The 12,096-nt window shown below is 40.4% G+C and overlaps 1 protein-coding gene across 1 annotated transcript in view; it reads right to left on the bottom strand.

Annotated features, from left to right (window-relative positions):
- Window positions 1-2,457: 2,457 nt before the first annotated feature.
- LOC108449832 (interleukin-6 receptor subunit beta-like) overlaps window positions 2,458-12,096 on the bottom strand; it is a 36,832-nt gene continuing 27,193 nt past the window's right edge. Inside the window, exons 13-15 of the mRNA XM_017747065.1 lie at window positions 11,368-11,464; window positions 9,336-9,399; window positions 2,458-7,002 (exon numbers count right to left, since the gene is read on the bottom strand). Coding sequence (XP_017602554.1) covers window positions 6,526-7,002; window positions 9,336-9,399; window positions 11,368-11,464 — 638 coding nt within the window. The 3' untranslated portion in view covers window positions 2,458-6,525. The remainder of the gene's footprint in view (window positions 7,003-9,335; window positions 9,400-11,367; window positions 11,465-12,096) is intronic.

The following is a 12,096-nucleotide window of genomic DNA, read 5'->3' as shown; positions in this document are numbered from 1 at the left end:
TACCTGGGTCACGCTAGTGGCTCTGTTCCTCTGATAAGACTTAATAAACAACTATCTGGAAGCATTGAAACTAAAGGAGACATCTCGGTTTATCTCTCAAACTCCTTGCAAAGCCTTTCAGCAAATTCTCTCCCATCAGGAGAGACTCGATTTATGGCATGGTAAAGTGTCACCCTGTACCCATCACGTTCTCCACAACCTCCTCCACCATCCCCACTTTTTTCAAAAAGGGAACAGCTGTGTTCAGCTGCACCGTCTTTGTACAGACTTTGAGGATGGATTCAACGGTCAGAGGGGGGTGCAAAGGAAGAGTCAGGATGATTTGTTTGCAAGCATCATTCATATTCACTTGGAGCAGTTCGAGTAGGAGCGCTTGTTGGAGGTCAGGATTAGGGACCTGGGAAAAGATAGCTCCGTGCAAATGCTTATAAAAGTGAATAATATTTTCAGCTGGCAATTGCTTAATATTAGTATAATGAGATTCAGGAGTTTGAGATGGTAGTAATGTTAAGGCCTTTTCAGCAGCACGTGTTATTTCAATAAGAGCAGGACGTGGAATAAGCACTGCTTGTTTTTGAGGATTTGCGATATTATTGTCACCAAAAAAGATAAATGGTCTAGTGTGATATAATTGTTGTCAAAATCCAGATAATTATCTGGAGTTTGCCATAGAATTCGCAATAAATCAGATAAAATTAGCTTCCACTGTTGTTCCCACAACACAAATTCACCAGGTGTGAGAAGAGTTTGCATTATTGTAATCAAATCATGAGGCACTAACAGGTGTATAGAAAAGGTAGCACTTAAAAGGATCTTAAAATAGTTACTATGCATCCAAAACTCCTTAATTGCCTTGCACAAGTCTTTGATATTGGAATATGGGAAAGGGGTCCAGCCAGGATTCACTACGATGCTGCTACTTTTTCTCCAGGATGAGCAACCCCAGATCCCTCAGCTGTTCCTCATAGGACTCGTGCTCCAGACCCTTCACCAGCCTTGTTGCCCTCTGGATGCATTTGAGCATCTCAACATCCTCTCTAAACTGGGGAGCCCAGAACTGAACACAGGATTCAAGATGCAGCCTGGCCACCTGGGCACACCCTGGCTCATGTTTAGCTGCTGTCAATCAGTACCCCCCAGTCCCTTTCTGCCTGACCACTGTCCAGCCACTCTGTCCCCAGCCTGTAGCACTGCGGGGGATTGCTGTGGCCAACCTGCAGGACCAGGCACTTGGTCTTGTTAAACCTCACGTTGTTGGCTTTGGCCCATCAATCCAGCCTGTCCAGATCCCTCTGCAGAACCCTCCTACCCTGAAGCAGATCAACACTCACACCCAGCTTGGTGTCATCTGCTAATTTGCTGCGGTAGATTCAATCCCCTCATCCAGATCATCAGAAAAGATACTAACCTGGGCTGGGGCCAACGCTGATACTGGGAGGACACTGCTAGTGACTGGTCCCCAGCTGGCTGCAGAACCATTCCCCACCACTCTCTGGGCCCAGCCCCAGATTACTGTTTGGGAAAGGCCAGAGAATATCTGTAAGAGCTTTACTGTTCTGTTATCCACTTCTGTGCTAGCAATCTATGAAAAACTGGCTGCAGCCTGTAATTTTTCAGGTAAAGTAGCATGTCTACTACTCTCCAGCTTGCCTAGAGTCCAGTATCTCCAGCAAGGAACTGAACACATTTCATGTCAGTTTCCCTGTAAGGGCTGGCTGTAGCTTTGTCTGTCATTCTTCAGGATTTTTCTTTGTCTCCTGTGTCTACCACTTCAACAAATCCAGATTACTTCCTTGGTGGGTTTATTTCTGTAAAGTAATAAGCCCACCAGATTGCCTGGGGAAGGCTTTGTGGAATGAAGTTAGAGCATAGGTCTTACAAGGAGTGGCTGAGGGAGCTGGGGATGTTTAGCCTGGAGAGAAGGAGGCTCAGGGAAGGGATCTTATCACCCTTTACAACTGCCTGAAAGGAGGTTGCAGTGAGGTGAGTGCCAGTACATTCTCACAGGTAACAAGTGAGAGGATTAGAGGAAATGGCCCCAAGTTGCACCAGGGGAGGTTTAGATTGAATACTTGGAAACCTTTTTTCACAGGAGGATTTGTCAAGCCTTGGAACAGGCTGCCCAGGGAACTGGTTAAGTCTCCATCTCTGGAGGCGCTTAAGGACATGGTTTAGTGGTGGGCTTGGAAGTATTAGGTTTGCAGTTGGACTCGATCCTAAAGGCCTTTTCCAACCTCAGTGATCCTGTGATTCTGTGAAGCACTGGAGGGGTCTCTGAGGATGAATAATGGGAATGACCATTTCTAGCACAGCAGGCTGTTCTAAGTTTTATTAATCAGACTGGTGGTTCTGCTATAGAATTGAAACAGGTGTGAGGATAAGATTATTCCCATCCCAACACCACTGGCATGGAATGATCTGTCTTGGCAGCAGTCTTCTATAAACAGTGCTCAGAAATTAGTGGTGTAAGCTGTCACAAGTTTTATTATCCAGGTTCATACAGATTCCATCAACATTGTACCGGAACACATTTAACATCATTCAGGCAGCAGACCTAGAGTGCCATCAAGAGAAAGAGAAACAGGCAAACCAAGAGCTTGTGACACAGAGTCAAGAGCTCCAAGATGGGTGTCTTCTGGAGCTAGAGGTCTTTCCTGAATTGCTACATTATTTTATGTTTTTTGTAGCAGTAACTGCAGTTGACTTGGGTTGACAGGATGCCCCTGTGTTTTCTTTCCAGAGGACTCTGCACGACTGCAGATACTATTGTGGCATAAAAGTGGCTTTAAGGGTTGTCACAGTACCTCTAATGCTTAGATTCTGGGGGAATTTGTAGATATTTGGTAGACATTATTATTCATTTGTTAACTAATACAGAGTCAACCTCTACAATACTGTGGTTGCTGCAATCTCCTGTTCCAGGATGAGTACTTGTTTGTTTTGTCTCTGACACACTGTGGGAATTTTCAGTGCTAACTACTGGACTGTAGTCTGACTTTTAAGCACTAAATAAAAAATATAATAAAAAAATTTAAAATAATTAAAAAAATCTTCATGTCCATGCAAGCAAAACCATCTACTCTGGCTGCCAGAAAAAGTAGTAACCTAGCTTTGTGCTATATTAGACTATTACTTTCCTTTCTCTGTAGATACAGAATGCTAAAGCACTGTAACCTTGCAGTACAATATCCCCTGCTATAAATCACTATGCTGATGTGCATATGCCGATGTGATGTGCTGATGTGCCTCCAGGCCTACAGTTGTCTAAGCTTTTACCATGTCTAAATTCTCACTAATGATCATCCAGATCATCCAGAGCTATGATGAATGTGAAAAGAAAGCAAAATTTTAATTATAAAATATCTTGCCTTTTGTGCAAGGTCCTGAGCCTTCATATCTGCAATTTCACTCAGCATAACATACATTGAAGCTAAGGATATTGAAGCTAAGAACACTACACAAACCACTTGAACAGTACTATGGCACATGGAATGAACATGTTTATTTGTAGAGGAAGGCTTCTGCAGTCACTATACACCAGTATATGCACACATTTCTTTAAACTGCCTGAAGAAGTCAGAGAGTACAACTAGATGACTGTTGTAGGACCCTTCCAACTGAACTAAAAATCTCCACGGAAGAGCCAACCATAAAAACATACCACAGAAAGATATTTTTCCCTAACCTGAAGAACTGAGCAGTGTGTCTCCTAATCCTGTGTCCCTGAGTAAATACATTATTCGAACTAAGCCTCCTTTTTGGCTGCATGAAAATATTTAGCAAGTGTACTCTTCTATTTCTCTCCATATAAAAGCTTCTTTCTTTGCTCTCAAGAACTCATCATGATGGGATGAGTTCTTCATTTATATCTAATCTCCACACCAAGATTTTTCATGTATCTCTTATTCTCCCAAATGTACTGTTTACAGCTATTGTACAAATACTGCTTTAATGAGATCAGTTAAGAATTGCATATATTGTGAGCTTTATAACTGAAAGTAGAATACATCTATCTCTTCTATTTAATATCCATGGGTGCTTCTAATACAATTCTCCTGTCCTGTTACATGAATTTTCTTTAGCGAGATGTCAGACAATGGCTAGTACAGTGGAGTTAATAATCACCAGGTTAAAACCCCAAGCTGTCTATTGAGTTTCATCTATAAGCCTGCTTCATATACTGAAACTGCTTGCAAGTCTTTGGTTTGGTTCTCCTTACTTACTTTATACATACTTTATCCATAACAGAATAATATGTATTGGTTTGGTAGGTGCAGAGTAAGAAAAGAAGAATTCATTGTTTACAGGGATGAGTAAAGCTATTGAAGGTACAAACTGCACCAGGAAAATAAGTTTCTTTGACCAGAAATGAAAGAAATACTGTAAGTAAGGAGCATAGATAATTCTTATATTTTGGATATGGACAAATTATGACTACTTGATTGTATATCAGAACTTCATTGTCTGGAACAGCTCTTCAACACCACTACTAGATATTACAAGTAAAAATAACTGCACTAATAGCAGGATCATTTGCATTCTCTTAGATTCAAATCAGGTGAGGTCACCAGACTGAAGTTTAAAAAAAGTAGAAAGATATTTAAAAGACTCTCCAAACTTGTGTGATCTCTGGGGAGTGCTCCTCTTATCCCTTGTTTCAATTACAAGATTTAACAACCATGAGCGCATATTGCTTTGTGGGGGAACAGTGAATTTTGAGTGCTAAGAAAAAAACCGGTGCATAAGCCACAGTGAAATACAGGTTTATTCCTGGCAGTCTTAACAGATATAGAGAGATGTAGTTAAAGAGAGCGTGAATATAAATAAGGAAAATGAATAAACCAGGTTTTGTTATGGATTCTCACTAAATCAATGAAGTGGGGGATATGGAATTTCTCTGAGTTTTTGCAAGCATGGCTGTTCTACAATTCATACTGCCTAGTATGCATGGAAATATTTGTGTGAATGTCAATTGTCCTTCACTTTTAATGAGAGATGTGGTAGCCTGTTAACCCGCTGCTTTTGCAATGCTGCACTCTCCCTCCTGCTCTTCCCTGCCCCTACTCCTGGCCACTCCCTCGGGCTCTCCCTATTGGTTCCTGTACCCCAACCCTGCCCAGGGACCGCCCCTGAGACCCTGACAAAACCATCCTGCGCCAGACTACGAGGTCTCTCTGCCTCTGAGGGTCACCAGGACAAGATGTGATTAAAGCCATCTCAGGTCTCATGAGAGACCCTTCTCGCCTCCTCTGTCATCACTGTTGTAACGCTGATAGTTGACCAGAGCAATATCGCGGGGCCATCCCAAATGGACTGCGGGATGTGACCGGGTCGCGTTGGCCTGGGTAACCCCTGCTGAGCTCTCAGGAGCTACAGCGTGCTAAGCTAAATCTAGCAGTTACAACAGATAGAATTTTAAAAAAAGTCCATCTATGGATTCTCTGGTACTTACGGTACAGTTGACCAATTTCTTTCTCCACAAAGCAATTCTAATAAAATGCTCCTTAAGCTTTAGACAACAACAATAAACTGGGTTTTCTACAATAAGTGCAGACTATTCATGCCTGCAGAGTTCATGACTGAGAAACTCTTGTAAGGCTGAAAATGGTTCAGACTCCTTGCATTGTGGAGATACCTGATGGAGTCGCATAGAAAGCATATTGAGGAACACACTTTTACCCCCTGTATTCCAGTGGCTCCTCTTCCATGCAATCTTTTGAGGGATGGCTAACAGAGCTATCTGTTCATCTCCTGAAGTCTGTGTTACAGTTATTTACATTCCATGCAGTGTGAAAACATATCTGCAGCTACAGCTCATCACAGAATATGGATGGGGTTTTATGTGAATTTGTAGGTAATTGTAAGAGGAAATAACCTTAATTTAATACAAGTAACAACTCCAATACTGTTAATGAAACTTATTATCATCTTCACTTACACAGCACTATTTATGTACAATAAGTAAAGTTCTAGGATGTAAAGTACTAATGGTGTTTTACATAGACCAATAAACATAATTTTTGATTCCTAATTTGAAAGACTTGGACTAATTTCTCTGGCCACCTTTGATCAACTGGAGAGCTTCTTTGGAGTGGTAGATACTCTTGGTGAAATTTTTTTGCTGAAGAACTTATGAGATCTGAAATTCAGATCTTAAGTTGATCATAGTGAGTAGAGAATTCTCCTGATATCTACAAGGATACTGTGCTTAGAGTGGAAGCCTTGAATGGCTCCTGAGTGCCTTGGAACAAAATACCAAGCAAGAGGTACTTTACTGAAAGATTTTTCATATGAGTCCCTGAAAGTTTTGCCTGTGTGAAGATGGTAGGACTTTCCACTGAATGACTGAGGTGAAATAGTTAATCTAATCATATAATCAACCTATTTCACCAAGGAAACTTACTGTAGTGGAGATAACTATTGTCACAAGCTCACTATCTTATTTGGTCCTAGTGCCTCCACTGAGGCATCAGAAGTGTTGGAACTTGATTTTATGGTAAGGAAAATTATGAAGATGCTTCAGTTTTAATTGACTTGTCCCATGAAAGTTGGTCCAGATGGCAAAAGTACTACCTGGCTTTGTTTGAGGTAGTCCTGGGAAGCAAACAAAACCTTATGCACAGTTTGTGCTGGCTTACTGCTTAGTTCCATTTCCAGGTGAGGAGGAGCAGCTCTTTCAGGCATGCTCACTGTCAGACTCATCAGGGCTTTCTGGCTGAACTCCATGCTGGCGTAGTCACTCAAGAGTGGTACTTCAATGGAAATGATGTCTTCTTCACTTGTAACTGCTTCTGCAGGGATTTCTTCATGCCTCAGACTCACGTCTATGTTATTGCTAGGATTTTCTGACTGGCAAGTGTCACACTTGCTGCCTTGTCCACCATCTGTGAAGAGGTCTAGCATCAGAGGAGCCTTTGACTCATGGTCTATGACAAAAAGGCTGGTGGTATCATTGTCTGACAGGGCCTGAAGCAGTGACTTTGAAACGGGTTTCCAGTTAGTCTGTGAGACAAAGCAAGGAAAAAGAATAATATGCTAATTAATTAATTTTATCTCATTTTTGGTTTTAGAAATATGAGTGAAAATACTTTTTTCCCTAATTTAGGGGATCCTCTTCTCCTGTCCCAAAGTATTTAAGCAAAGTTTTTCTTGCTTTTACGTTTACTTGGGACCAAAAGTGTGATGATAAAATGCAAGTCTCATGATGTGCTGTTCTGAGAACAACAGCTTTCAAAAAATTTAGCAAATATGTCACTATAAAAAGGCAGCAACAGCAGCCAGATGAGATTAACCTGTCAGCTGCTGCAAACAGTTTGTTATTAAACTTCATGCCATGTTGTGATCCGAGTATACCTGGGGTAACAAGTTTTTGCAAATTCTGGATGGTTAAATGGAGAACAGGTGGTAACACCAAGTTTTCTTATTTTCCACTTAGATTGTTCCGGGTTTGCCCACATTTGCCATAATGCTTTTTAAATTATGGGCAGGCTGGCATAGCTATTAGGTTTTTTTCTTTCCTTCTCCCCGCCCCACCCATTGCTCTAAATATTTTTTGCAAGAAATAAGTAAGTGTGTATTGTTTTTTATTTCCTTCTTCTTACAATTTGTGATCTGACTGGGAAATAAGAATGCTGCTCTTTGAAATCTCAGCAATACCACATCAGATATCTGTATTTTTCTCTTGTAATGCGATAGAATAAACATACAGAATGTAGCAAGATTTGCTCCCTGCCTCTGTTTTGCAGCGCCCATTTGGGGAATGCCTTTCTCCACAGTTCATTAATTGTTTAGAATACCAAATTACTTCTTGACAATGTATCTGGTAACCTGTTTATTGTACTGTCTCCTGACATAGTGCTTTTTCTGCTTTCTCCCAAGCCATTATCTGGTATCTGGCATTTCTGTGTCTGACATGTTATCAACATTACGGTATTCTTTACCAGGTGTGGTTAACACAGACTTAATTTTCTTAGACAGTTGCTTTGTCTCTGAAGGAAAAGTTAAAGGCATTTTAAATTTATATATTTTGCTTTTAAATATTTTGTGTCAAAGTGGCACTGTGGTTCATAAAACCTATTTGTCCTTTCTGTAGCATGCAGCCTCAGTGTATTTCACTTGCAATTCTTCACTGCAAAATGACTACCTGATAATAGCTCTGAACTCATCACTTCTTTATCTACATTTAGGTGGAAGAAAGGAATAAAGAAGGTGAGGAAGTCCTGATCCAGAATATGAAAATCCATACTTGCTGTGTCACAGGAAGCAATGCTGATATTCAGCAAAACTTCTGATTACTAGCAGACTATCAGGGTCTTCTGAAATTTTGTTTCTGATTACTTCACTCTGTATCCCAGTTTTGGCCACTGTCTGGCTTGTAGACACCTACTAGCCAATGCCTGAAATTTGACTAGATAGAAGTCTGCTTGTTAAAGATCATGAGAGAAACTACTAGATTGACAAGTGCCAAATTAAGGTCAGGCCTTCCAGAAAAAGAGATTTAAGAAGGGAAGCAGTATTAGTCCCTGCTCCAAAAACACAGTGGTAGGTGGTCTGAGACTTAAGAGATAAACGTAGGTGTTCTAAGACGAGAACTTTTAGTATCAGATGTCACCAAAACCGCTGCAGAAATCTTATTAAAACGGGGAAGGCAAGAAGGCAAAGATAAAAACAAGTCCACTAATAGGCAAAGGTGGATAATGTGGTCTCCAGCAGCTGCTTCTAACAGCTTTATTTTTTCCTAACAGCTGATTTCCCTGCTTTTTTAGTGCTGAAATTAAGGTATACTTATCAAAACATATGAGAAAGCTGTGCAGGTGCTCCTCAGCCAGCCACCAGCTGCCAGCCAGAGTCCCTTTGGAGGCAAGCAGGGTCTGAGGAGTGAGGAGCAGACTTCAGAAAACACCATGTCACATGCCCTCTGTCATGAGACTTCTCTGGAATTAGGCCACAATTCATTACTTTGTATTTTGAATAACTTGGACTTAATAATCAGTTTGAGTTGGTGAAAACTGACTGGATATAAATACTGAATTTCTCTCTTTAGCCTCCATCTACCCCCATTCAGCTTTGATTTGTTCTTTTAAGAACCATGCCTTTAAAAATGCTCTACAATGTACTCAGAAAAGTCTGAGACCTTTATTAAATTTAAAAGAATATACAGCCTATGCCTAAATAACAACCATCCCCTATCCTGTATTTTGAATATTACTCTGGCTTTCCTGCTGTTGATATTAGACATCTTCTGGAGTGAAGCATGAAAGAACAAATGACTGGCATTATAGATTAATCAAAGATCTCCCCTGTGTATTTTTTCATGCTATCAGAAGAGTACTTGCCATATCTTGGAGTGCACTGCTGTTTCTTGGGCTTGGTACACTGGGCCAGTATGATATTTTCAGCCTGTAAAGAAGCATTTTAAATTTATAATCAGGTTAAATGACTGACGTTTCCTATGCATTTAAATTAATTACTGTTCCTATATAACATATTAATATTTTTGTGACCATCAAAAAAAGGTATTCTACAGAGATTTTTAAGCATAATGCTAATTAGAAGCTGAAGAACAAACTCAGTAGTCGACACTGAAATGCTGAGTTAATGATGATTAGCATCTTTGTTCAATGACAAAGGAGCTGTGAAAGTGCTGGCAAAGTTGTCTCTTTCTATACATTTAATCTATACATCTAATATTTCTATACATCTAATTAGTTATCATTTCCAAAAAACCTCTCTCTTTTTTGAGGGCTTTGGGACAACTAGGACAAAGTTTGTTTCAGTAAGTACTTGCTCCTGGGCTTCCTTTCCGTTAAATACGAAGAGCAAGATACTGCTTCGTTCAGCCCGTGTGCAATGGCACTGGTGGTCTGGAAGAAGCTCTAAGGGGGCAACACAGCTCCTGCTCTTTCCGGATTGTGTTTGGCTCATTCTGGGAGCTATTACATACAGCATCTCACCTCCATTAAAAAAGCCTCAACACAGCATTAAGAGAGGCTGATAGTTTAAGTAGTCCATCACTCAGCCTTAGTGTTGGCTTCAATGTTTTTCAGTTTTGAAATTAAATCTAGATTTCATTAGCTTTAGGATACTTCGCGTCTGCTTAGGCTGTGGTTTGAGGTGAAGAATGTAGCTGTAAAGTTACTGGATCTCTTGCTGATCCTGTGAAGATAGGTGTTTGGCTCACTGGCTGGCTCCTTTTTTACAAATGAAGAAGGCAATTGAGATGAGGGTTTTGCTGCACCCTTCATCTCAGTTAAAAATGTTCAATATTACTACAAATTTACAAATCTAAGCACTCTTTTGTAGTGCTATGCTGGGTTCCTGTGTGCTGCCTGTTTGTTTTATAGGGGTTTTTGTCATTTTCTTTCCTATTGGGTGCAGACAATGAAGTGTGGTCTTAGTTTAACACAATTAAGTTTGCTCTAGGTCAAAACTTTGGTGTAGGTCTCAGAAGTTCTTGTCAAAACTACTGTATCAGACACAGTGGAACTCAAAGTACAATCTGAAAAGGTAAGAGCACAGGAGGCTTCATGGGGAGTATGTTTCCCAGAGGCAAGGACAGGAGTTTAAGCTAAAGCAGGCTATGTCATGCTGTGGTTTTCATGGCTTTCAAGCCACAGGTTGCGCCATCTGTCCTTTAGCTGCTGCGCTTTCAGCTTCTGAGGCTGGTGCTGTGTGAAGAGGGGAAAAAGGGAAGGTAGTGTTCTAGGACACTAAATAGTAACATGACTGGCTGTATGCAATTAAGTTTGTCAAAAAATTAATACTAGAACCCATTACTATGCAAACCATTTTCTTTAAGTCGTAGTGTATGCTGCAATATTGTGCCTCAGATTATTATGTGGGGGTGAATACTTTATTATTGTGGGAAACAATTTCTCCTAAAATAAGAGGACCACCTTCACATCTTACAGGCACCCTTGTTTTTCTGTCTTGTTCCTACTTATTCATATATTATTCTTTCTCATTATGTGCTTGTATGCATACTTTATACCTTTAATATCTAAATGTGTTTGCAAGAAACATGTTAGATAAAAACAATTAAATGCATGCTTTATCTACATATAGAGCATATTTCCCACTGTGAGAAATGGTCCTGGCTCTTTCTAAGGGTGTTTGTGACAGGAGGTGGTTAGATAATGGAATCAAAAGCTAAAGATGATAGATTTTTGACAAACTCTTTTTACTATTTTATTCAGCATATAGTGACTTGTAATTGCTCTCACTGTGCAAATGAGTACAGTGGCTTTTATGTTGTGTGTTTTTTGAGTTGTGTTGCCTTTAATGACAAAAAAGGCTCAGTGCTATGAAGCCCAGATCTAAGCAAAACAAGAGTGCTGCTAACAACTCCAGCCAATATTCTGTTCTTACCTTTTAAGCACTAGAGAACAAATGAGCGGTGCAAAAACCAGAATGAGTATCATGCTGAAACAAAGGCCAATCACAAAACCTTCAAATTCTCCTTTATCTGATGGGAAACAGAAAGATAGAATCAGATTTATGGTGTTTAAGTACAGAAAGGCCTTATTAACTTCATGAGAGAAGTATTTCAAACAGAAGTCAAAGCCAACTTTACACTTCTTCTGGAATTTAAGTAAAATCTAGTTAAAACTAGACCTGGTATTTTCAGGGGAGTATGAGCTTTTCAGGTTTGTATTCTTAAGATATCTAGGTATCATAGAGTCACAGAACAGTGGGGATTAGAAGGGATCTCTGAAGATCACCTGTTCTAACCCCCTGCTAAAGCAGGTTCGCCTAGAGCAGGTGATACAGGATGGCATCCAGGCAGGTTTTGAATATCTCTAGGGAAGAAGACTCCCCAGCCTCTCTGGCCAATCTGTTCTTGTGCTCCATCACCCTCACAGTAAAGAAGCTCTTCCTCATGTTCAGATGGAAATCCCTGTGTCTCAGTTTATGATCATTGTCTCTTGTTGTGTCACTGGGCATTACAGAAAAGAGTCTGGCCCCATCCTCCTGACACTTGCCCTTAGTGTATTTGTATACATTGGTAAGATCCCCTCTCTGTTGCCTCTACTCCAGGATGAAAAGGCCCAGCTCCCTCAGCTGTTCCTCATTAGTAAGGTGCTCCAGTTCCCTAAA

This window comes from Corvus brachyrhynchos, unplaced genomic scaffold (genome assembly GCF_000691975.1).
Source record: "Corvus brachyrhynchos isolate BGI_N302 unplaced genomic scaffold, ASM69197v1 scaffold131, whole genome shotgun sequence".
Lineage (NCBI taxonomy): Eukaryota > Metazoa > Chordata > Aves > Passeriformes > Corvidae > Corvus > Corvus brachyrhynchos.
Note: the sequence above shows the minus strand (reverse complement) of the source record. Positions and strands in the feature narration are given on the sequence as shown.